The sequence below is a fragment of the Hyla sarda genome, assembly GCF_029499605.1.
Source record: "Hyla sarda isolate aHylSar1 chromosome 1 unlocalized genomic scaffold, aHylSar1.hap1 SUPER_1_unloc_1, whole genome shotgun sequence".
NCBI classification, from domain to species: Eukaryota; Metazoa; Chordata; class Amphibia; order Anura; family Hylidae; genus Hyla; species Hyla sarda.
The window spans coordinates 947,212-972,891 of record NW_026607570.1 but is presented as its reverse complement, the minus strand read 5'-3'; the positions used below and the strand labels follow the sequence as shown (position 1 = coordinate 972,891).

The 25,680-nt window shown below is 42.0% G+C and overlaps 1 protein-coding gene across 1 annotated transcript in view; it reads left to right on the top strand.

The window, feature by feature from the left end:
* The window catches only part of LOC130297925 (zinc finger protein 850-like), a 123,157-nt gene that overhangs the window by 1,936 nt on the left and 95,541 nt on the right, over positions 1 to 25,680 (top strand). Inside the window, exons 3-5 of the mRNA XM_056550774.1 lie at positions 4,642 to 5,639; positions 10,168 to 10,564; positions 23,439 to 23,501. Of these exons, the coding sequence (XP_056406749.1) occupies positions 4,642 to 5,639; positions 10,168 to 10,564; positions 23,439 to 23,501 (1,458 nt within the window). The remainder of the gene's footprint in view (positions 1 to 4,641; positions 5,640 to 10,167; positions 10,565 to 23,438; positions 23,502 to 25,680) is intronic.

Genomic DNA, 25,680 nt, shown 5'->3' with positions numbered 1-25,680 from the left:
AACAATAGTACCGATAAAAACTTCAGATCAGGGCGCAAAAAAAGAGCCCTCATACCGGCCCATACGCAGAAAAAAAAAAGTTATAGGGGTCAGAAGATGACAATTTTTAAACGTATTAATTTTCGTGCACGTAGTTATTTTTTCCATAAATACGACAAAATCAAACCTATATAAGTAGGGGATCATTTTAGTCGTATGGACCTACAGAATAAAGAGAAGGTGTCATTTTTACCCAAAAATGTACTGCGTAGAAACGGAAGCCCCCAAATTTTACAAAATGGCGTTTTTTTTTTATTTTGTCCCACAAATATCTTTTCACCATAGATTTTTGGGTAAAATGATTGATGTAAAATTACAAAGTACAACTGGTGGCACAAAAAAACTGTGCAAATATGGAAAAACGTTGAGTCGTTAAGGGGTTAAACCCATTTCCACCTTAAAGGGTACTCCAGTGGAAAAATATTTAGAAAAAATCATCTGGTGCCATAAAATTCTACAGATTTGTAAATTACTTCTATTATAAAATCCTAATCCTTCCAGTACTTATCAGCTGCTGTTTGCTCCACAGGAAGTTTTTGTTTTTGCACTTTCGTTTTTTCCCTTATCACCTTCTAAAAATCATGATGCGTTCAATTTTGCACCTACAGACCCATATGAGGCTTGTTGTTTTTTGCGTCACCAATCGTACTTTGTAATGACAGCAATTATTTTATAACAAAATCTACGGTGAAACCAAAAAAATTGTTTGTGGGGTGAAATAAAATTAAAAAAATCGCCAATTTGCCACTTTGTAGGGCTTCCGTTTTTACGCCGTGCACTTTTTGGTAAAATTAACACCTTATCTTTATTCTGTAGGTCCAGACGGTTACAAGGATACACAAGTTATATAGGTTTTATTTTATTTTACTACTTTAAAAAATTCATGCACCAACATTAATATGTTTAAAATTCTCCTCTTCTGAGCTCCATAACTTTATTTTTTTCCGTATACGCGTCTGTATGAGGGTCATTTTTTGCGCCGTGGTCTGTAGTTTTTATCGGAACCATTTCTGTTTTGATGGGACTTTTTTTTATCGCATTTCATTAATATTTTTATAGTATATGAAGTGACCAAAAATGCAAAATTTTGGACTTTGGTATTTTTTCACCTGGACGCCATCGACAATGCGGTTTGGCCAACCTTATATTTTAATAGTTCGGACATTTATGCACACGGCGGTACCACATGGGAATTATTTTTTCTATTTAAAAAAATAATAATTTTTATTACATTTATTTAAAAAAAATGGAAATGGGGGGGGGGGGGAGGGATTCAAACTTTTATTAGGGGAGGGGCTTATTCACATGTATTTACTTTTTAAATTTATCTTTTAGCCCCCATAGGGGACTATTACCTGCAATCTTCTGATTGTATATACTGATCAGTGCTATGCCATAACATTGATCATTGTTATCAGTGCTCTGCTGCTTCAGTCTTGGAGTAATAGAACACTGATCAGATGGCGAGGAGGCAGGTAAGGGCCCTCCCACCGTCCTCTCAGCTGATCGGGACATCAGGATTTTGTGGTGATAAAGGAATAAAAGGGATGAATAATTGCACCACATCATGACCACCACCATTACCACCATATAGTGACGGGATAATACTGCCATACTGATACTGAATAATACCCCTGTACACAGACTAATATCCCCCATACAGTGCTCCCGGCTCTACACAGGCACTGCAGACCATATAAGTGATTACAGTGCAGTTACATGTAGTGAATCACAGGGGGCGTCTTCCTGAAGTCGTTCTCTTTCCTTTTCGTCCCCACAGAATCTGCCGGAGAAACATGTTAGGCACCGCACGTTTCCAGCACGTTTCCCAATTCTTTCCTACCCTCAGTGCCCTAAATAGTGTAGATAATGCCAGTATGAAGGCAGATAATGGCGGTAGGTAGATAGCGTTGGTAGGTAGACTGTGTAGGTAGGTAGTGGTGGTAAGTAGATAGATAATTTTACCACAAAAACAAAAATAATACATAATTTGTGGCTTCCATTCTTATGCAGTGCACTTTTCGGTACAAATGACGTCATCTATATTGTGTCCAAACAATGACATCGATTCCCAATATATATAGGTTTTGTGTTATTGTATTATATTATTATTATTGTATTATATTGTATTATAACTTTTTTTTGTAATTTTTCTGTAATATTTCTGCCCCCCCCCATAACACTTTATTTTCCTGTATGAGGGATCGTTATTATTTGCACCGTGATTTGTAGTTTTTGTTTCGCTTTTTATGCTTTTTTTTTTTTCTGCTATTTTTTTACATTTGCGCCATTCACTGTGCGGTTTAATTAACAACATTATATTATAATAGTTCAGATATTTACACCAAATATGTTAATTTATTTTTGTTTACATTAATTTATTCCAAAAATGGGAAAAGGAAGGGGGGGGGTGTAATCAAACTTTTATTAGGGGAGGGGCTATTTCACATTTATTTCAAAATGTTTTCAATATTTTTATTTACTTTTTCTGCTATAAATCAGTGATCTGAAACCTAAGGCTCTCTGCCTGCTGCAAAACTACTACTCCCAGCATGTTGCACTATATAGTAGTATAGGTCATGGTACAACATGCTGGGAGTTGTAGTCTCTGGTCGGCTGCAAAGCCAGAGGCTGTGTCAAGGAATGCTGGGAGTTGAAGTTTGTAACTACATCACCCAGCATGCTCTGATACGGCCTATGGCTCTGCAGCTGACCAAACCCAAAACTACTCCCAGCATGTTTCACCATATACTAGTATAGTAAAAGTAATGGTGCAACATGCTGGTAGTCGCGGTTTTGGGTCTGCTGCAGAGGTATAGGCTGTATGAGGGCATGCTGGGTGTTGTAGTTGGTAACTGCCACTCCCAGCATTCTTTGAATCCCAGCATTCGTGATGTCACACATCCCCCGCAGCCCGCCCCTCCAATAGACTTACATTGATAGAGCATGGCTTGACTTTACGAGGGGCGTGACCGTGACATCACGACCCCCGCAGCCCGAACCCAGCGTTCGTAACAAAATGTTTTGAACGCTGGAGCAGTGGAGTGCCCCTTTAAGGGGTTACAAAGTAGTAAAGCGTAACAAAAACTATGCAAATTGAGCATTGTGATCGTATTCACCTGAGAAATAATTGTACCGCACAGTGAATGAAGGAAAAAATGTTATGGCAAAATAAGAGTTTTGGCTCTACTCTTTTCCTTCAAGCCTCCACCCAATCCCCCCCCCCCCCCCCCCCCTCCGTCTCCTTATAACTCTAATCTAAATATTAAGTTTTATATCTTGTCTATTCTCCCTATGTCTTAAACAACTTATGATTATTTGAAGTTTGTTGTCCGTGCCCATGAACAATTCATACAGTATATTTTTATATCATGGCTAAATTCTGTAATAATTTATTACAATGAATTATCTTAAAATGAAGTATTAATGTCCGGATATCCCCTATGATATTTAGAGACTCATTGTCTGAGGAGTTAACGATGTCCCCCCCCCCCTCTCTGGTCCGTGATGGGCTAGAACTCAGTACACATTGCGCCGTAGCCAGTGTGATGTCTGTGTCTTAGCCATAGACCTACCTGTCAAATACCCTAATATCTGTCTACATCAGCGCTCCGTGCCGCTAAGTGATTAGGCATCAGCTCTGACGTGCGCAGCTGCACACGCCCTCGGTGGTTGCGTCGACCGGGGGCGGGGCCTAGCGCATACTTAGCCGCGGCCATGAGCGGATGTGACGTCAGACGCCACACGCTCGCCGGAACCTGCGAGAGAGCCAGTAATTCCCGGCTCCCTGCTGGATGCAGGTGTCTCACGCCGGACAACTGTATAACTGCAGTAACCGTGAGTACTATAGTCTGTCACCGTACAGATCTATAGAAAATTCTCTCCACAGGACACTATTGTGAGTGGGATTCTTTTGTTTTATTTTGCAGGTGATGCACAATATCAGCGGCATCTGAACAATTGAGCCTTGGGACATATTCATATATATGAGGAAATACAATTTCTTTTTCCCTTACAGGACTGTCATAGTGCAGATGTAGCCATATACTTTGTACATGATTCTGTCGTTTGGGTCCATGGGCTAATTGTATCATATTATTTTGCAACTGCTGGAGGCTGCCTTTAAATTGCCTCCGATTCTTGTGATTCGCTGTGGTTATAATCGTGTCCACAGCATCATATAGTTGTCTTGATTTAAACAGCCCCACTTGCTTGACTTTAGTGGGCTCCATTTCTATGTGAAGTTACGATTGTCTTTTGCATATACCTCCCTGATGACACCACCAAGGCCGGTGGTAGAAACGCGTTGGCGGTATATTTAGAGTTTCTGACACAGTTTTTTTTTAACAGTTTATGTGCGGGACTTTGTGTGGCTGGGCCCAGCCGCACTTAGCCAGTGCATTCTTTCTTTTTTTTGCCATTGTGCAATGTTATATTAACAACACTAAGTAATTTACCTTTTTAACTTAGTAATAATAATTAAAGGTTACGTTTTATAGCACATCCCGAGAAAGATATTCTCTATTTTGTTGTTCTCAGAGGAAAGCTTATATTTCCTTAGTTGTTAAGGGGTTAAAATAAAATGTGTGTTATTCTCTGCAGATTCTTGTAGCAGGAGATCAGAGGAGAATCTTCTATCTTCAGATTATAAAGCAGATGATGATATCACACAAGATACATATGAAGAACATTCCATTATCCCAGATACACCCTCAGCCCTTCACAGCCAAGATCTGTCATCTCATCCTTATATACAGGTCCTGTCTTCTCACTCATCACAGGATGTTCAGCAAAATAAAGGTCACAGAAGGAATGATGGACATCAACGAGCTCATACAGGAAAGAAACCATATTCATGCTCAGAATGTGGGAAATGTTTTACTTTTAAATCAGGTCTTGTTACACATCAAAGAACTCACACAGGGGAGAAGCCATTTTCATGCTCAGAATGTGGGAAATGTTTTACTCAGCAATCACATCTTGCTGTACATAAAAGAACTCACACAGTGAAGAAGCTATTTTCATGCTCAGAATGTGGGAAATATTTTAGTGAGAAACCAAGGCTTGTTAAACATCAAAGAATTCACACAGGGGAGAAGCTATTTTCATGTTCAGAATGTGAGAAGTGTTTTACTAATAAATCATACCTTGTTGTACATCGAAGAACTCACACAGGGGAGAAACCATTTTCATGTTCAGAATGTAGGAAGTGTTTTATTGACAAATCAAATCTTGTTCAACATCAAAAAACTCACACAGGGGAGAAGCCATTTTCATGTTCAGAATGTGGAAAATGTTTTACTGAGAAATCAAGTCTTCTTTATCATCAAAAAACTCACACAGGAGAGAAGCCATTTCCATGTTCAGAATGTGGAAAATGTTTTATTCAAAAATCACATCTTGTTAAACATCAGAGAACTCATACAGGTGAGAAGCCATTTTCATGTTCAGAATGTGGAAAATGCTTTACTTGCAAATCAGGTCTTGTTAAACATGTAAGAACTCACACAGGGGAGAAGCCATTTTCATGTGCAGAATGTGGGAAATGTTTTACTGAGAAATCAAATCTTAAAAAACATAAGAATTCACACAGGAGAGAAGACAATTCAGAGCAATAAATGACGCAGATAACACATCTATATATTAACCATGTACATAGGATATCTGACATTTATACATATATCATATACTGCAGGGGTCTCAAACTGGCGGCCCTCCAGATGTTGCAAAACTTCAATTCCTAGCATGCCTGTGAGGGGAGTCAGCTTGTTATATGTTTTTATATAACCTTTTATAATAATCCTTTATATGATTATACGCCATTTTGTATATCATCACCATGTTGTCTATAGTCCACCATCTTGTCTATGTTCCTTCATTATGAACTGAGTGTGAACTTTACCAGAATTATAACCAGGAAACTTGTAAACAAGAACCACAACTGCTGAGCGTACAGAAAACTCCAAGGCTACTGAGTCTGAAGACGTTCACACTTCCCGTCCTTCCTACTTAGAGATAAGACGTCTGTTTGTAACCAGGTATCATTGGGCAGTTTGCCGTCCTTTCATCTTTGTCTATAAGAATTCTGCTGTATGTAGTAAACGTCAGAAGACGCTGTATACAGATCCCAGTCTGTGTCATTTCTTCCAATCTATCAGGCCTGATTGATAAAACATTTCCAATTTGGCCTCGAACAGCAAATGTACCTGAAGGAATTGGTTAAATTCCTTAACATGGCCGACACCGGTTATCTGCAGCCAACAGCTGTCCGGGCATGTCCTGGCATGCTGGGAGTTAAAGTTATACAACATCTGGAGGGCCACCAGTTTGAGACCCCTGATATACTGCATCTCCAAACTTGTTACCAATTGTTAATAAAAGTTTTCTTTCTTATATAATTTATTATTCTTATATTCATCTCCGCACACTGGACTTATAATAAATGTAATATTGTCCCTGACGTTGTATATAGGGAATGTAACGCGTCAGGTTCTTAAATCTTAATATTTAACCCCTTCAGGACCCCCCCCTAAAAAAAAAAAAAAATCCCCCTGACCCCCTAATAGGTCCTCAAGGGTCCGCATTTGGCCCCCTTTAATTTTTTTCTTATAATGGTGTGTGATTTCTTTTTTTTTTTTTATATAATAACAATTTTTATTAATTTTCCAATGCCTTAGATACAATAATAAGAAAAAAGCGTGATACATCGCCAAAGGTTAAGCTTGACATTGAGTATTGACAAGACATTTGCAGCAAATATAGTAATATAATAAATCCCAACGTATCAAATCAGCGATATTCTCCGTACCGCTTCTCGTTCACCTGACACTATCATGTTTGTACGCAACGGCCATCATAGATGCGTTACTAGTAATAAGTCTACTATTGTGATGACCGCATTGAGACATATCAGAAATAACGAATAAACAGTATTCGAGAACAAAACATATAAACATTATAACCGGCCCTCTTCAAGCATTCATTCCCTCCCCTCTACTGCAAGCGCTCCTAGAGTTCCCCATAAAGACTCCATAGTGTACCACTCAGTCCTACTGAATTTATTCATCAGATGTCTCCTGTCCCCATCAGGCATGATCCTCTCTATAACTTTCCTCCACTTGGAGAAGAAGGCCCTTGTGTGTTTGTCTGGATCTTTCAGAGTCTCCCCTGCCTCCAATCCCAGTAGGTGAATTAGTGTATCCCTGACCTCCGTGAGCGTCGGCACAGTAGCCACAAGCCAGTGGCGTAATAAGCACTTCACCCCTATCAGCAAAGTAACATGGACATCTTTAGCCGCGAGCGTGGCCAAAGCAATATCATTTGTCGGTTTAGGAATATGGTGAAAGATAAAGTGTAGTGGTTCCAAGGGAATGTGTATGTTCCAAATATGGGAAATGAAGGCCTGAATAGTCTTCCAATACTCCCTCACCTGGTCGCATTCCCAAAGGCAGTGCCACAGGTCAGCCCTGTCCCAATGGCATTTCGGGCATGCTATTAAATAATGAGCAGGAACTTCCCAGTGTGAAAAATGAAAAGCATAAATCGCCCCGTGGAGAATCTTGAAGTGCATTTCCCTCCAGTCCTCCCCATTTCCCTCCAGTCCTCCCGTGTGATTTCTAATCACACACTGTTATATATAAATTACACCAAACAAATTAACTACACACTTCCCTGATAAGACCTCTGGGGGTATTTTTTTCTCTGGGTCATAGGTCACTGAGTCACTATCAGGGACTTTTTTATGTTGCCTCAAATGCGCAGCGTTCTCTCTCCACATGAGCGGCGCATTTGAGGCAACAGGTTAGGGACGGCCACACACATCACATTCCCAGAATGATGATTCAGAGCATAGGGTTTGGGGCGGGCATATTTTTTAGTTTTGGCTATGCTCTGGGTCATCAATCTGGGAACATAACAACCTATTTTGTAATTTTACGTCCCACTGTACCCCAATTTAGTAACTCAGTGTACCCCATGTAATGTTCCTTGAGGGGGGGTCCCACTCTTCTGGCTCCATAGGCAGCTATGTAAATGCTCGAGGCCCCTGACTGTGCTCCTGCTCCTCCAAGACCTGGTGTGCGCCCGCAGAGCTGTTTATGTCCTAATATGAGGTATTTTCTTACTCCAAAGAAATGTATGTACAAATGTACAGTGACATTTTATCCTATTACCACTTGTGAAAATGAAAACTTTGGGGTAACCCCAGCATTTTAGTGTAAAAAATCAAATTTTTCCTTTTCACATCCCATTATAATGCACATTTATCAAACACCTGTGTGGTGTTAAGGCTCACTGTACCCCTTGTTACATTCCTTGAGGGGGTTTAGTTTCCAGAATAGTATGCCATGGGTTTTTTTGTTTTTTTTTGCTGTTCTGGCACCATAGGGGCTTCCTAAATGCGACATGCCCCCCAAAAACCATTTCAACAAAATCTGCTTTCCAAAAGCCAAATGTGACTCCTTCTCTTCTGAGCATTGTAGTGCGCCCGCAGAGAACTTTTTTTTATTATTCTTTATTTTTCTCTTTTCTTTTCGTATATACATAAAACATAAACATATTGGCATAGAATTGTAGGATTATACATTTACAAATTTGGGCAACAAAAGTTTAAAGAAAAAGAACGAAGAGAACAGGGGAAAAAGCAAGAAAGGGAAGGGGAGAGAGAAAGAGGAAGAAGAAAAAAAAAAGGGGGGGGGGGAGACGGAGTTATTAAGATCTAAATTCAAGCCAATTTGCCCATACAGAAGTAAATCTTGACAATTGGTTATTAGCAGAAGCAATGGATTTTTCCATACTATAATTATAGTGGATTTTATTGATAATATACTGAAGGTCAGGTGTTTCTACGCTTTTCCATTTTAGTGCCACTGCCGCTCTGGCAGCTGTGAGAAAATGTCCCACTATATCCGCATCTGCAAAATGGACCTCCTCGAGGCCCAGGTTCAGTAATGCCACTTCTGGGCCCCAAGGGGGAGTGTAGCCTATAATTGTACGCAGAGTAGAGTACACTTTACACCTAAGGGTTGTATCTCTCTACAATCCCACCATACGTGAATCATATTGCCTTCTCCTTCATTGCAGCGCCAGCATATGTTAGATTGGCCTGGGAACATTTGTGCCAGTTTATACGGTGTTAAATACCATCCATATAGAATTTTTTGAGCTATTTCTAAATGAGAAATATTATGGGAGATCTTAATATTCAGACTTTATATTCTGCCCACAGAGAACTTGACGTCTACACATGGGGTATTTCCATACTCAGAAGAGAAGGGGTTACAAATTTTGGGGGACATTTTCTCCTATTACTCCTTGTAAAAATTACAAATTTGGGGAAAAAACTGCATTTTAGTGAAAAAAAAATCCTAAATGTGACATGCCCCCCAAAAACCATTTCAGAAAAACACTCTCCAAAATCCCATTGTCGCTCCTTCCCTTCTGAGCCTTGTAGTGCACCCAAAGAGCACTTGACATACACATATGAGGTATTTCCTTACTCGAGAAAAATTGGGTTACAAATTTTGGGGGATTTCTCTTCTTTTACCCCTTGTAAAAATTCCAAAAACTGGGTCTACAAGAACATGCGAGTGTAAAAAATGAAGATTTTGAATTTTCTCCTTCACTTTGCTGCTATTCCTGTGAAACACCTAAAGGGTTAACACACTTACAGAATGCCATTTTGAATACTTTGAGGAGTGCAGTTTTTATAATGGGGGTCATTTATGGGGTATTTGTAATATCAAAACTGAACTGGTCCCTGAAAAATTCTAATTTTGAAAATGTTGTGAAAAATTGGAAAATTGCTGCTATACTTTGAAGCCTCTGATGTCTTCCAAAAGTAAAAACATGTCAACTTTATGATGGAAACATATAGTAGACATATTGTATATGTGAATCAATATATAATTTATTTGGAATATCCATTTTCCTTATAAGCAGAATCAGAATGAAAAGTAAAAGCATCCCAGTTATTAATACTTAAAGTGACAGTGGTCAGATGTGCAAAAAATGCTCCCGTCCTTAAGGTCAAAATGGTCTGAGTCCTTAAGGGGTTATAATGCATCAGCTGGGGACTCTATATGACAATATGACGGTGAGCCACCTCAGTGGACTCCTCCTTGTCTACAGTCAAATGGTGTGGTGGAAATGTCCAACCTAGACACTGTGTATCCTCATCTCTGTCTTTGTCCCCCTCCTGCTATGCAGAAGGATAGCACTAGCCACAAGGAGAGACAAGCTTTAGAGTGTGTTGCCAAGGTGGTGGAGGTTGAATTGGTGGCCGAGCTTAGAACTCGCAGGACTGGTGGTGGTAGGTGTGATGAGGATAATTTAAGGTGTCATAATGGCTATGCTGAGGGCAAGCAAGGAGCCCAAGAAGTTTATGAAGAAAGAAGTAGTTTGGATGAAGAGGAGTTTGTTTTTGAGGATATTGTGTGGGAGAAGACATGGGAACCAGTTGAGGAGGAGTTGACGTGTTCAGAGCAGGATGGTTGTGGCAGTATCAGAGAAGAAAAGCATAGTCAAAGTAGGTGGTAAAAACTGTGAAATGTAACAGATGTAGGGCTGCTGTTCTGATGAGCTCAGGTGACACAGACGCTGCTGCATGTGTAGGTTCTATAAAACACCTTCCAGAGGAGGAGCACAGTCAGGTGGAGCAGTCACTGCCCGGTATTCTTTTCTACCTTACCAGATGAAGATAACATGGTACTATGTCATCTGTACATACAGAGAGTAAGCCGTGGCCAGGGTCCGAGTGTAAGAACTACGTCTCTATGTAGCCATATGGAGTGTCACCACATGGGACAGTCAAGACTGTATCAGTTGGAGAATCTATGTCCTCCAGACAACAGTATTTACCCTGTTGTACTGCGCCTTAATTCGCACCTGGTCAAGCTGTTGGTAGGTGTTCCCGCACCATCTTGTTGACTCCACGGCCTTCAGGCTTCTGTGAGCAGAACAATGCATGCTACCGTAGATACATGGAGTAGTAGCTATGGCCAAGGCCAATACATGGCCCAATGGTTCAACATCCTGCAGAATGAGGCTTCACTGTAACAAGGCCAGGTAATTTTGGTGACCACCACCACAGTTGCACCAATCAGGTTGAACTGCTTACACCACCCACCTATCCTCCCCCTCATGCGGGTCCTCCTCTTCCACAAACATCTTGCATCACCCCACAGGGAAGAGCGTATCTTATCCCCCTCCCTCCTTTCATCACTGCATAATCAAGCGCTGCCATGCTGTGTTACATCTGCTTAGCCTGGGAAACACACAGGAAGTTTTATCACACTGGCTCTTTGGTCGTGATCTGACATTAAGAAACGTGGTCGCTGATAACAGCACAAACATCATCAAGGCGCTGCGTCTAGGTGGTATGACTAACTATCCCTGTTTGGCACAAGTGCTAAATCTTGTCGTGAAGTCTTTCTTGAAACTTTGTGGCAGAAAGTGTGCATTCAGTTCAGCCATTCCTATGCTCTTAACCCCTTAAGGACGCAGGGTGTACCCGTACGCCCCCGTTCCCGAGTCCTCAAGGACTCAGGGCATATAGGTACGGACCGTACCTCTGTGTGTGGCCTGCCCCACCACTGATCAGTGGTTTTTGTTTTTTTGGGTTCAGGAGGATGCTTTTTTTGGGGGGGGGGGGGGTAATCATTTTTTTTATTTTTTTGTGTGTTTTTTTGTGTGGGGGGTCTGTGTACGTGCCACCAGCCACTGTTCTTGACTGAGTGGCCTGACCCCCCACTGACTTCTGCACTCCCTGCCACCATCAAGCACTAATCAGTGTGCACACCACTGATAATGTAAACGCTTTTTTTGGCGAAGGTTTTTTTTTTTATTTAGTTTTATTTTATATTTTTATATTTTTGTTCTTAGGGCGGGTTAGGGTAGCACCACACTACATGCAGCACACACACCAATAAAGTTTTTCCCCACACATATACACTTCATCCACCATTAGAGTAGGGAAATGGCCCGCAGGGCATTTTCAGCAGAGGAGGCATATGCCTCACTTGCCTCCGACACTGAAAGCGCCTCAGAGGACAAGGAAGACCCCCCCCCCTTCCTTATTTCCACATCCTCCTCATCATCTAGTTCTGATGATGAGCCACCAAGGTGACGGAGACGCCGCCATGCTAGGCCGCAAACCTCCTCTGCTCCTGACCCTGTGCCCCATTCTAGTATGAGTCCCCCTGGTGCTCATACTAGTTAAGCCCCAAAGCCAAGTTCACTGGTGCCTGGTACCGGTGAACTTGTCTGGACTAGATACAGTAGTGATATAAAAAATATAAATTTCGTTAAATACAATTTTTTCCAAAAACATTTTTATACATTTTTAAACAGAGATGAATTTATGTGGGTGGGCAGGGAACTAAAAATGTTGCCGACAATAACATAAAATTTAGAAAGGGGCCATTTAAATGTAAGTATTACATATAAGTTTTTAATAGTAATGTATTTGAATAATGTGTTTAATAAAGTGTGTGTTTTTAACTTTTTTATCCTTAATTGTTTAGGTAGTACTACTACTCCCAGCATGGAACAGACTGTTCTATGATGGGATTAGTAGTACCTGTACTAATAGACAGATCGCCCCAGGCAGCACTTCTGACACCCAATGGGATCGTCTTATCAATTGCAGAGATGCAGAGCGGCTTTCTCCTGCGCTGGCTTCTCCGCACTATACTCCGGCCGGCCAGTGATGTGAATAGAATATCACTCATTCATATTTCCCGCTGAGAACTGTGATTGGCTGCAGCCATCCGGCCAATCACCACTCTGGGCGGAAAATATTCACATCACTGGCCGGCCGGAGTACAGTGCGGAGATGCCAGCACAGGAGAAAGCTGCTCCGCATCTCTGCAAAAGATAGGACGATCGCATTGGGTGTCAGAAGTGACACCCGCTGTTATCTGACCTTAACTGCAGGTACTACTACTCCCAACATGGAGCACACTCTGCTCCATGCTGGGAGCTGCAGTACCTGCATTAATAGTCAGATTGCAACAGATGTCAGAAGTGACACTCGGGCCATCTGTCTTTAACTACAGATACCTCAACTCCCAGCATGGAGCAGAGTGTGCTCAATGTTGGGAGCAGTAGTACCTGCAGTAAAAGACAGATCGCAGCAAGTGTCACTCCTGACACCTGTTGTAATCGTCCTGATGTGAATTTCGGGACTCATCTGTGCTTGTGGCTACAGAGCCAGGAGAACAGCTGATGCTGAGCAGTAGATATATGCATTGTATATATACTGCCCAGCAAGAACTTACAGTGGGCCTGCAATGGGTATACAGTATACACATTGCTGGCTCACTTAATCCCTTGCTGGGCTGTGCGCTATGCACCAGCCCAGCAAGGAAAAAGTTAACTTACACTGCTGGACAGTGTAGGTTAACCCTTTGAGCAGTATACAGAATATACAGCTATCTATAGATAGCTGTATATAGTGTATACAGAAGATGAAGTCCCCTTACCTCCCTCCAGTCCTGGCTTGTTCCGTGTAGCTCCGCCCCTAGAGATGACATCATTAGGGGGTGGAGCTTCAAACAGGAGCCAGGTTGGTAAGTTTGAGGCTTTGTTCACATTGTATGTTTTGTATAATGTGGACACACCCTCTGGCAGTGTCTTCCCAGACAAGGAGACTCAAGCTGTTGCTAAACTACAACTCCCAGCATGCCCAGATGCTGGGAGTTGTAGTTTTGCAACAATTGGAGGCTACCTGTTCGGGTAGACATTGCATTATGGACGCTCTCCCCAGCGGAGAGCGCCAAAAATGTACCAACCAATTTTTGGTGTTTTTTTTTTTTTCGTTTCAAATCCGTGTATGCAGAGGATTACGGCAGATTCGGTGGATTACGGCGGATGAACTGGTTTTCTTTTCTTTTAATACAATGGCTAGCAAGGACTGTGGGAGAGTGTTTTTTTAAATCAAATAATTTTTCCAATGTGTCCTGTTTTTTTTTTTTTTTATTATTGAATTTTCAGGTTTTCGTAGTGGAGGCTGTCTTATAGACGGAGTCCATTACTAAGCCGGGGCTTAGCGTTAGCCCCAAAAACAGCTAGCACTAACCCCCATTTATTACCCCGGTACCCACCACCACAGGGGTGACGGGAAGAGCCGATACCAACAGGCCAGGAGCATCAAAAATGGTGGTCCTGGGCCTAGGTGGTAACAGGCTGGCGTTATTTAGGCTGGGGAGGGCCAGTAGCAATGGTCCTCACCCAAGGTTGGCGAGGACCATTGTTACTGGCCCTCCGCAGCCTAAATAACGCCAGTCTTTTACCACCTAGGCCCAGGAGTGCCATTTTTGACGCTCCGGGCCTGTTGGTACCGGCTCTTTGTGTCACCCCTGTGGCGGTAGGTACTTGGGTAATAATTGGGGGTTATCGCTAGCTATTTTTGGGGCTAACGCTAAGCCCCAGCTTAGTAATGGATTCCGTCAATAAGACGGCTTACACTACTAAGCCTGAAAATTCTATAGAAAAATAAAATAAAAAACAAGACACATTGGAAAAATTAGCCCTCTTATAATGTGAACAGACCCTTCTGCCAGTGTCCTCCCAGATAGGGAGACTCCTGCTGTTGCTAAATCACAACTCATGCTGGGAGTTGTAGTTTTGCAACAATTGGAGGCTCCCTGTTTGGGGGTGACATTTTATTATGAGCGCTCTTCCCAGCGGAGAGCGCCAAAAATGTACAAACCAATTTTTTGTGGGTTTCTTTTTCTTCTCATTTCAGATCCATGTATGCAGAGGATTACTGTGGATTCAGTGGATTACAGCGATGAACTAGATTTTTTGTAAATAATTTTTTTTTAAATTCATTTTATTAAAAGAAATTTGGTGGATTACAGCGATTTTTTTTTTAAAAGAAACATTTTTTATTTTATTCATTTTATTAAAAGAAAAAAAATCTAGTTAATCGCGGTAATCCACCAAATCTGCCGTAATCCTCTGCATACACGCATCTGAAACAAGAAGAAGAAGAAGAAAAAAAGAATTGGTTAGTACATTTTTGGCGCTCTCCACTGAGAAGAGCGCCCATAATGCAATGTTTTTTCAAACAGGGAGCCTTCAATTATTGCAAAGCTAAAACTCCCAGCATGAGTTGTGGTTAAGCAACAGCTGGAGTCTCCCTGTCTGGGAGGACACTGCCACAAGGGTCTGTTCACATTATACAAAACGTACAATGTGAACAAAGCCTAACACTTACCACTCTGCCTACCATCTGTAGCTAAACCCCATAATGATGTCATCACTAGGGGCGGAGCTACATTGACCCCCACAGGGAGCGAGGGAGGTAAGGGGATCTTCTCTTCTGCATACACTATATACAGCTATCTATAGATCGCTGTATATCCTGTATACCGCCCAAAGGGGCTATAGGAGCAGGGAGTCCTCTATCAGTCTGGTGACAGGATTCCCGGCTCCTGTATAATATACACGTGTACACTATGTCCCCTGTATACTATATGGCGGGGGAGGTGAGTAGTGACGCTATACATCACTCATCACCTCCTTACACTCCATGGAGCGAGTGCTCAGCATCCGACCCACAGAGCGGTACCTGAAGACAGTAAAAAAAAACAACTGCCAAAATGCAGGAAAAAGCTGTGACAGTTTTTCTGATGTTTTTGCTGCTGTTTTTTAAGGTGTAAAAAAAAAAAAAAAACAAGTGTAAACTTCTCCTTAGTCATACAACGTTTAGACTGAATTTCTCCAGTTAAATAGGGGAAATGAGCCGGGGAGATGGAAAACACCTGCGCCAGGTCATTTAACCCCTCACATTATTAGAAATACCGTAGTATACATAATAGAAGAGAAAACCATCTATAACATATGACTAAAGTGCAGGAAGAAATGAGTGGTGTAATAAGGATCCGCTCTTATATTCAGCCCATTCAGGACCCGTGTACAACAGTCATGATCCACAATATCTCCGGGGATAATACTTTTTGTGTAAAGTCTGACTCGTTCTATTCCCTGGCCAAAGAAAGCAAAACTAATCCTAAATATTTTTTAAGATATATACATACAAAAAAACCAAGGACAGAGCATGTAAGACCCCTTAATAATGATAATGGGGAGGTTGTCACGGGCGATCAAGAGAAGGCGGAGCTACTGAATGGGTTCTTTAGTTCTGTATACACTATGGAAAAAGGAGCTGACATTGGCCAGGTCAGTGCTGGTAACACATCATGTACAGGTCAGTGCTGGTAACACATCATGTAATGTACTGAACTGGCTTAATGTAGAGATGGTACAAGGTAAGTTAAGTAAAGTAAATGTAAGCAAATCTCCAGGGCCGGATGGACTACACCCAAGAGTTCTTAGAGAGGTAAGTTCAGTAATATCTGTACCCCTGTTCATGATATTTAGAGATTCTCTGGTGTCTGGTATTGTGCCAAGGGGCTGGCGCAAGGCTAATCTGGTACCAATCTTCAAGAAGGGCTCTAGGTCTTCGACAGGCAATTATAGACCGGTAAGTCTAACGTGCATTGTGGGTAAATTGTTTGAAGGACTTATAAGGGATTACATACAGGAATACATAGGGGATAATAATATTATAAGTGATAGCCAGCATGGGTTTACTAAGGATAGAAGTTGTCAAACCAATCTAATTTGCTTTTATGAAGAGGTGAGTAGAAGCCTTGACAGAGGAATGGCTGTGTATATAGGAGGGGGGCTGTGTATATAGAGGGGGGCTGTGTATATAGAGGGGGGCTGTGTATATAGAGGAATGGCTGTGGATATAGTGTTTCTGGATTTTGCCAAAGCGTTTGATACTGTCCCTCACAGACGTCTGACAGGTAAGTTAAGGTGCTTGGGCTTGGAAACTTTAGTTTGTAACTGGATTGAACACTGGCTCATGGATCGTACCCAGAGAGTGGTGGTCAATGATTCGTACTCTGATTGGTCCCCGGTAATTAGTGGTGTCCCCCAAGGTTCAGTACTGGGCCCGCTGCTGTTTAATTTATTTATCAATGATATAGAGGATGGTATTAACAGCTCCGTTTCTATCTTTGCAGATGACACCAAGCTTTGTAGCACGGTACAGTCTATAGAGGAGGTGTATATAGTGGGGGGCTGTGTATATAGTGGGGGGCTGTGTATATATAGAGGATGGTAATAACAGCTCTGTTTCTATCTTTGCAGATGACACCAAGCTTTGTAGCACGGTACAGTCTATAGAGGATGTGCATATAGAGGGGGGCTGTGTATATAGAGGATGTGTATATAGTGGGGGGCTGTGTATATAGAGGGGGGCTGTGTATATATAGAGGATGTGCATAAGTTACAAGATGACTTGGATAGACTAAGTGTCTGGGCATCCACTTGGCAAATGAGGTTCAATGTGGATAAATGTAAAGTTATGCATCTGGGTACTAATAACCTGCAGCATCGTATGTCTTAGGGGGGCTGTGTATATAGAGGGGGGCTGTGTATATAGAGGGGGGCTGTGTATACTAATAACCTGCATGCATTGTATGTCTTAGGGGGGATTAAACTGGCAGAGTCACTGGTAGAGAAGGATCTGGGTGTACTTGTAGATCACAGACTACAGAATAGCATGCAATGTCAGGCTGCTGCTTCCAAAGCCGGCAGGATATTGTCATGTATAAAAAGAGGCATGGACTCAAGGGACAGGGACATAATACTCGCCCTTTATAAAGCATTGCTACGGCCTCACCTGGAATATGCTGTTCAGTTTTGGTCGCCTGTTCATAAAAGGGACACTGCGGAGTTGGAAAGGGTGCAGAGACGCGCGACTAAACTAATATGGGGCATGGAACATCTTAGCTATGAGGAGCGATTAAAGGAGTTACAATTGTTTAGTCTTGAGAAGAGACGTTTAAGGGGGGATATGATAAATGTATATAAGTATATTAATGGCCCATACAAAAAATATGGAGAAAAACTGTTCCAGGTTAAACCCCCCCCAATGGACGAGGGGGCACTCCCTCCGTCTGGAGAAGAAAAGGTTTAGTCTAAAGGGGCGACACGCCTTCTTTACCGTGAGGACTGTGAATTTATGGAACGGTCTACCTCAGGAACTGGTCACGGCAGGAACAATTAACAGCTTTAAAACAGGGTTAGATACATTCCTGGAACAAAATAACATTAATGCTTATGCAGAATTATAAAACTACATCCCTTTCCCTTATCCCCTTACACCCTTCACTTCAATTCCCTGGTTGGACTTGATGGACGTATGTCTTTTTTCAACCATACTAACTATGTAACTATGTAACTACTTGTAGTGCGGTTGTATTGTCTGAATGATATTGTGCACAGTGAGCAGACACTGCGGAGACATTTCCAATGTAAAGTATGGAAGAAATGTTTCCTAATTCTAACTATGAGAGGGGTAGTGGTACAACCGCCATATTGGAATTGGCAGTCAGTACATGAAATAAGGGAAATAACCCGTAGTGTATGACATCACCGTATTGTCCGGTGTTATTATATATTATGTAAATGAGCCCGTATGTCTTAGCCATGTGGGGACACGTTCGGGAGAAATAGAGAAAAGACTGGGTGACAATAGGTGACCCAATGTGGGTGCACGTCTGGCCTCACATTTCTATCTACCAGTTAGGATATTATTATAGATTATGTGCCGGTGCCTCCTAAACATGGCGGATTTACCGGTTTTGGCGACTGCAGATAGACTATATTCAGCTCTCCTTGTGAGGAGGGTATGAATACTTTTTGGTGTGTGTGGATCTCTTTTCAGGTTGGCCTAAGGCCTATCCGGGGAGAAATGGCGATGTAAAGATGGCAGCAGGGCAGATTGTGAAGGATATGGTAGATAGTTCCAGAAGTTATTGATAGTGATGGAGGTCGCACTTTACTGGATGAATTATGATGCAGGTAATAGGAGCAGGTTATGGATTTATTGGGACAGAACATTGATCCAGGGATTTATTCTGATATTTTGGGAAGGAATTTTTCCCCCGTCATGGGGCAATGGGAATCAGCCTCATAAGGTTTTTTTTTGCCTTCCTCCGGGTCAGCACAGTAGGGACACAATAGGGATATGGATTGACCTTTATGGACTCTGGTCTTTTACAACCTTATGAACGATGTTATGAAGAAGCAGCGGGTTGTCTCCTTATGGGGGGACACTTTTTGGTTGTGCTCCTAGAACAGGGTTGTACTGTCCACAGCTACTGCAGATGTAACACAGTCACCTATCTAGCTATGTGCGGCCGTACACAAGCACGTACAACAAGCGCATACACAAGTCTTTATTCTATTCCAGATGGTAAAACTCCTGATATAGATCCTGGAGATCGGGTGGTGAGAAAGAGACACAAAGAGTCCTGAATCCATCCTCCTGGTCTTGTAGTATATAATGCTCGGCCTAGAAGTAAATGACCTGTGGTAAAATCAGAGGCATTAATCCCACTTCTATTGTTATCTGATATACAAACTAATAGAAATGCATAGAATAGGGCCGCCCGAAATTATTAGCTGTATAACCATGGCCGTGAAGAAGTAGAGAACCTGGGTTGTTTTAAAGTGGAACTCCACTGCCCTAGTCTTGGGAACATATAGATCCAAATGCTGTGTGCGAGCTGCAGGGGTGGTGATGTCACGAACATGCCCCTCTTGACGTCACACCAAGCCCTCTCAATGCAAATCTATGGGAGGGGGTGTGGCATGACATCACAACCCTCCCAGCCCACACCCAGTGTTGGGAAATAAATGTTCTGAACGCTGGGGCAGTGGAGTACCCCTTTAATCTACATCCATACAGACAGACAGCCTCCGGCATCAAGCAAGTTGTAAGCGGTGATTGGCGGTCCTGGCTTTTGGACCTTCTCCCTGATTGGTTGAGGAATATCTTCTCCTGGTTGAAGGGACTCATAGCTATAGTGATGGGACTGATTGTATTTATACTCGTAGGTTACTGTACTATAATAAATCTGCTGCTGGGGGCTCCGCAGAGATACTAAATCAAAAAGCTATCGATTAAATAATACGAACATCGGAAACAATGAACATTACTATGAATGGACGGCACCAGGAGATGAGGAGATCCCAAATCCTTCTATAAAAATGTATTTGTTACATAGTTAGTACGGTTGAAAAAAGACAAACGGCCATCAAGTTCAACCAAGGAATTGAAGGGAAGGGGTGTGGGGCGATATTGGGGAAGGGATGTGATTTTATATTTCTGCATAAGCATTTGTTATTTTGTTCTAGGAATTTATCTAACCCTGTATTAAAGCTTTCAACTGTTCCTGCTGTGACCAGTTCCTGAGGTAGACTGTTCCATAAAGGCGTGTCGCCCCTTTAGACCAAACCTCTACTTCTCCAGACGGAGGGAGAACCACCTTGTCCAAATGTAATTCTTTTAACCTTTCTTCATAGCTGAGATGTTCCGGCCCTTTATTAGTTTATTCGCGCGTCTCTGCACCCTTTCCAGCTCCACAATGACCCTTTTATGGACTGTGTCCAAAACTGAACAGCATATTCCAGGTGAGGCCGTACCAATGCTTTATAAAGGGGGAGTATTATGTCCCTGTCCCTTGAGTCCATGCCTCTTTTGATACATGACAATATCCTGCCGGCTTTGGAAGCAGCAGCCTGACATTGTGCTATTCTGTAGTCTATGATCTTCAGGTCACCCAGATCCTTCTCTACCAGTGACTCTGCCAGTTTATCTCCTAAGACATTTGTTGCATGCAGATGTTTAGTACCCAGATGCATAACTTTACATTTATCCACATTGAACCTCATTTGCCAAGTGGATGCCCAGACACTTAGTCTATCCAAGTCATCTTGTAACCTATACACATCCTCCATAGACTGTACCTTGCTACAAAGCTTGGTGTCATCTGCAAAGATAGAAACAGAGCTGTTATTACCATCCTCTATATACACAGCCCCCCTCTATATACACAGCCCCCCCCCCCACTATATGCACATCCTCTATAGACTGTACCGTGCTACAAAGCTTGGTGTCATCTGCAAAGATAGAAACAGAGCTGTTAATGCCATCCTCTATATCACTGATAAATTAACAAGAGTGGGCCCAGTACAGAACCTTGGGGTCACCACTAATAACCGGGGAACAGAGTATGAATCATTGACCACCACTTTCTGGGTACGATCCTTTAGACAGTTTTCAATCCAGTTACAAACTAAAGTTTCCAAACCAAAAGACCTTAACTTACCTGTCAGACGTCTATGGGACGATTAGCAAAATCCAAAAATACTATATCCACAGCCATTCCTCTGTCAAGGCTTCTACTCACATCTTCATAAAAGCAAATTAGGTTGGTTTGAGTTCTCTCTATTACATTCAGTGCTCCGGACAGACAAGCTGACCATGAGCGCTTTTCTTCTCTGTCCTCCTCAGCTGGCGGGGCTGGGATTCGCATTGTGGCACATGCCCGCTTGTGAATCCCAGCCTGTCACTCACCTCTGCTCTCTGCTGTCCCTTCATGCTCTCACAGTGGCGGCGCGTGTGCTTCAGCCTCGTAGGGCACTCGCGCGCCGGTGCTCTTGAATTTAAAGGGCCCCCCACTCACTGCCGGATCTTTGTTTGCCATTATGCCTTAGAGAAACCGTTCTGTCTTTGCCATACCGTGTTCCTGACCTTTTGTTCCGTGACCTGACCTTGCTCCAGTGCCACCTGCCTATTGACCTCTTGCCACGTTCCTGACCACTCACCTGTGCTGCCAGCCCTGACCTTCGGCTATCCTGACCACGAGTTGCCGTATGCCTCCTGTACCACGTTACATCTCAGCAACCTGTGAATACGAGTCATGCCAGGGGTAGCTAGCTGGGTGCCGCCTGCCGCAGCAAGTCCATCCCCATTGTGGCGGGCTCTGGTGAATGTCAGCAGCACCTTAGACTCTGCTCCCTGGCACGGCCCACGTAATCTTCCACATAGGCCCTGAGGATCCACTACTGCCGTGTTTCACTATCCTTAGTAAACCCATGCTGGCTATCACTTATAATACTATTATCCCCTATGTATTCCTGTATGCACTAAGAGAAGGACATTGGGGGAGATTTATCAAAACCTGTCCAGAAGAAAAGTTGCCCAGTTGCCCATAGCAACCAATCAGCTTGCTTCTTTCATTTTTAACAAGGCCTCTGCAAAATGAAAGAAGCAATCTGATTGGTTGCTATGGGCAACTGGGTAACTTTTCCTTTGCACAGGTTTTGATAAATCTTCCCCATTGTCTTCACTAACTTAGAGAATAGTGGTTTTCCTGCTCACCGGTTCGGTTTGTTAGAAGTTATACTGTGGGAATTTACCTAAAGTGAGACCATTAAAAGGGACACTCCACTGCTAGACATCTTATCCCCTATCCAAAGGATAGGAGATAAGATGTCTGATCACGGGGATCCCGCTACTGGGGCTCTCTGCGATCTCCCGCAGCACCGGGTGTTCTAAACAAACACTGGGTTCCTGCAGCAGTGGTCATGATGTCATGCCATGCCTCCTCCATTCATGTATATGAGAGGGGGTGTGACACGGCTGACATGCCCCCTCCCATTGACATGAATTGTGGGGAGTGGCGTGACATCACGATCACAACCTCCGACAAAATATCCGAATACAACTTGTTCTTACCTCTATAACCTAAGGAAGGACCCTGTGTAGGGTAGGAGACCCCACTAATCTAACACCTATAGGATCAGAATGTCCTAGAAGCCAGAAGATAGAAGTGATTTTATATGTCTAATCTGCTCATGTCCTGTTACCTTGTAGCCATATATGAGACTCTTTTCCTCCCATGTAAAATTATAGAGATGACATCGCTGGATCGGTGACTACGTTATAAAAGGAAAACTCCCCCCCCCCCCCAATGTCTCTTTTATTGTTAACAAAAGATTTTTTAAAAAGTAAAAAATAATTGCTTTTTTTTATTTAAATGTATTTTTATCACATCATGTATAACAATAATTACATTCTATGTTAATAACCTATAACATCCCAACCTTCCCCCCCCCCTCCCATAAAGAGAGACCGAAGAGAAGAGGAAAGAAAAAATGATTTTAATAAACTTTTAATGCTGTTTTAATCTGTCCATTTCTCCCATGTCTCCACCAGTCTTTTCCCTTCCCTAGCGGATCCTTTGTTTGCCAGTAACTCATATCTCTTTATTTATTAGATTTATCCAAGTCCTTATATCTGGGACCTCTGAAAGCCACAATCTTAGAATTAATAATCTAGCAGAAAAGAGGAATTTCAAGCAAAGTTCTGAATTCTTATTTATTTCCGTATTATCTCCCAAAATAGCTACCTCAAATTTAAATGGTATATCTATCCCCAATCTCTTTTTAAGTTCTTCATATATCCTTTCCCTATATTTCTGAATTTTTCTGCACGCCCAAATAATATGGGTGTAATCTGCCTCATTTAGCTGGCATCTTGGGCATTCTGCGTCAAGCCTATACCCAAATCTCACCAAGTCAACCGGAGCCAGGTGAGGTTTCCACAAAATGTTCCACTGGATAAATCTGTGATCCCTATTAATTGAAACCCTATTAACATTCTTAAACACAGGACCCCAAAAATGTTCATTTTTACGCTGAAATTGATTTATCCACCTCCCTTCTACTCTATGTAAATTCTCTTTGTTTATTTCCACCAATATTTTTTGGTATATTTGGGTCATATCTTTTTTATTATAGAACCCATTCACCAAAAATTCAATAATATTATGTGAATCAACCTGAAAGTGTTGTATCTACAGTGCATTTATACATGTGATATACAGTGCATAGTGAAAGTATTCGGCCCCCTTGAACTTTTCGACCTTTTGCCACATTTCAGGCTTCAAACATTAAGATATAAAACTGTAATTTTTTGTGAAGAATCAACTACAAGTGGGACACAATCATGAAGTGGAACAAAATTTATTGGATATTTCAAACTTTTTAAACAAATAAAAAACTGAAACATTGGGCGTGCAAAATTATTCAGCCCCTTTACTTTCAGTGCAGCAAACTCTCTCCAGAAGTTCAGTGAGGATCTCTGAATGATCCAATGTTGACCTAAATGACTAATGATGATAAATAGAATCCACCTGTGTGTAATCAAGTCTCCGTATAAATGCACCTGCACTGTGATAGTCTCAGAGGTCTGTTTAAAGTGCAGAGAGGCTGGTCCGAGATACTGTTGTGGAGAAGTTTAAAGCCGGATTTGGATACAAAAAGATTTCCCAAGCTTTAAACATCCCAAGGAACACTGTGCAAGCGATAATATTGAAATAGAAGGAGTATCAGACCATTGCAAATTTACTTTCAGCTCATACAAGGAGAAGACTGACCAGAGATGCAGCCAAGTGGCCCATGATCACTCTGGATGAACTGCAGAGATCTACAGCTGAGGTGGGAGACTCTGTCCATAGGACAACAATCAGTCGTATACTGCACAAATCTGCCCTTTATGGAAGAGTGGCTAGAAGAAAGCCATTTCTTAAAGATATCCATGAAAAGTGTTGTTTAAAGTTTGCCACAAGCCACCTGGGAGACACCAAACATGTGGAAGAAGGTGCTCTGCTCAGATAAAACCAAAATCCAACTTTTTGGCAACAATGCAAAACGTTATGTTTAGCGTAAAAGCAACACAGCTCATCACCCTGAACACACCATCCCCACTGTCACACATGGTGGTGGCAGCATCATGGTTTGGGCTTTTCTTCAGCAGGGACAGGGAAGATGGTTAAAATTGATGGGAAGATTGATGGAGCCAAATACAGGACCATTCTGGAAGAAAACCTGACGGAGTCTGCAAAAGACCTGAGACTGGGACGGAGATTTTTCTTCCAACAAGACAATGATCCAAAACATAAAGCAAAATCTACAAAGGAATGGTTCACAAATAAACATATCCAGGTGTTAGAATGGCCAAGTCAAAGTCCAGACCTGAATCCAATGGAGAATCTGTGGAAAGAACTGAAAACTGTTGTTCACAAACGCTCTCCATCCAACCTCACTGAGCTCCAGCTGTTCACAAACGCTCTCAATCCAACCTCACTGAGCTCCAGCTGTTTTGCAAGGAGGAATGGGCAAAAATTTCAGTCTCTTGATGTGAAAAACTGATAGAGACATACCCCAAGTGACTTACATGTGTAATCGCAGCAAAAGGTGGCGCTACAAAGTATTAACTTAAGGGGCTGAATAATTTTGCACGCCCAATTTTTCAGTTATTTATTTGTTAAAGTTTGAAATATCCAATAAATTTCGTTTCACTTCATGATTGTGTCCCAATTGTTGATTCTTCACAAAAAATGTAAGTTTTATATCTTTATGTTTGAAGCCTGAAATGTGGCAAAAGGTCGAAAAGTTCAAGGGGGCCGAATACTTTCACTATGCACTGTATTTGATAATATCTGAATCTATAGGATTCACCGATATTACATCTTACTTTTAATTCTACAAAAGTGCACGTTTTCCCTTTCACAAAAAAGTGTTCAATTAATCTTACCCCGACCTTAATCCAAGAACCACTATCTTGAAATTCATTAAATTCCTTCAACCTAGGGTTAAACCACACCGGTGTAAACCTAAGATTATTTTTTATATGACAAATTCTTTTAAAATTAACCCATATTTTCCTAAATAATTAGCATTGCGTGATAGTAACAAATCATCGTTACA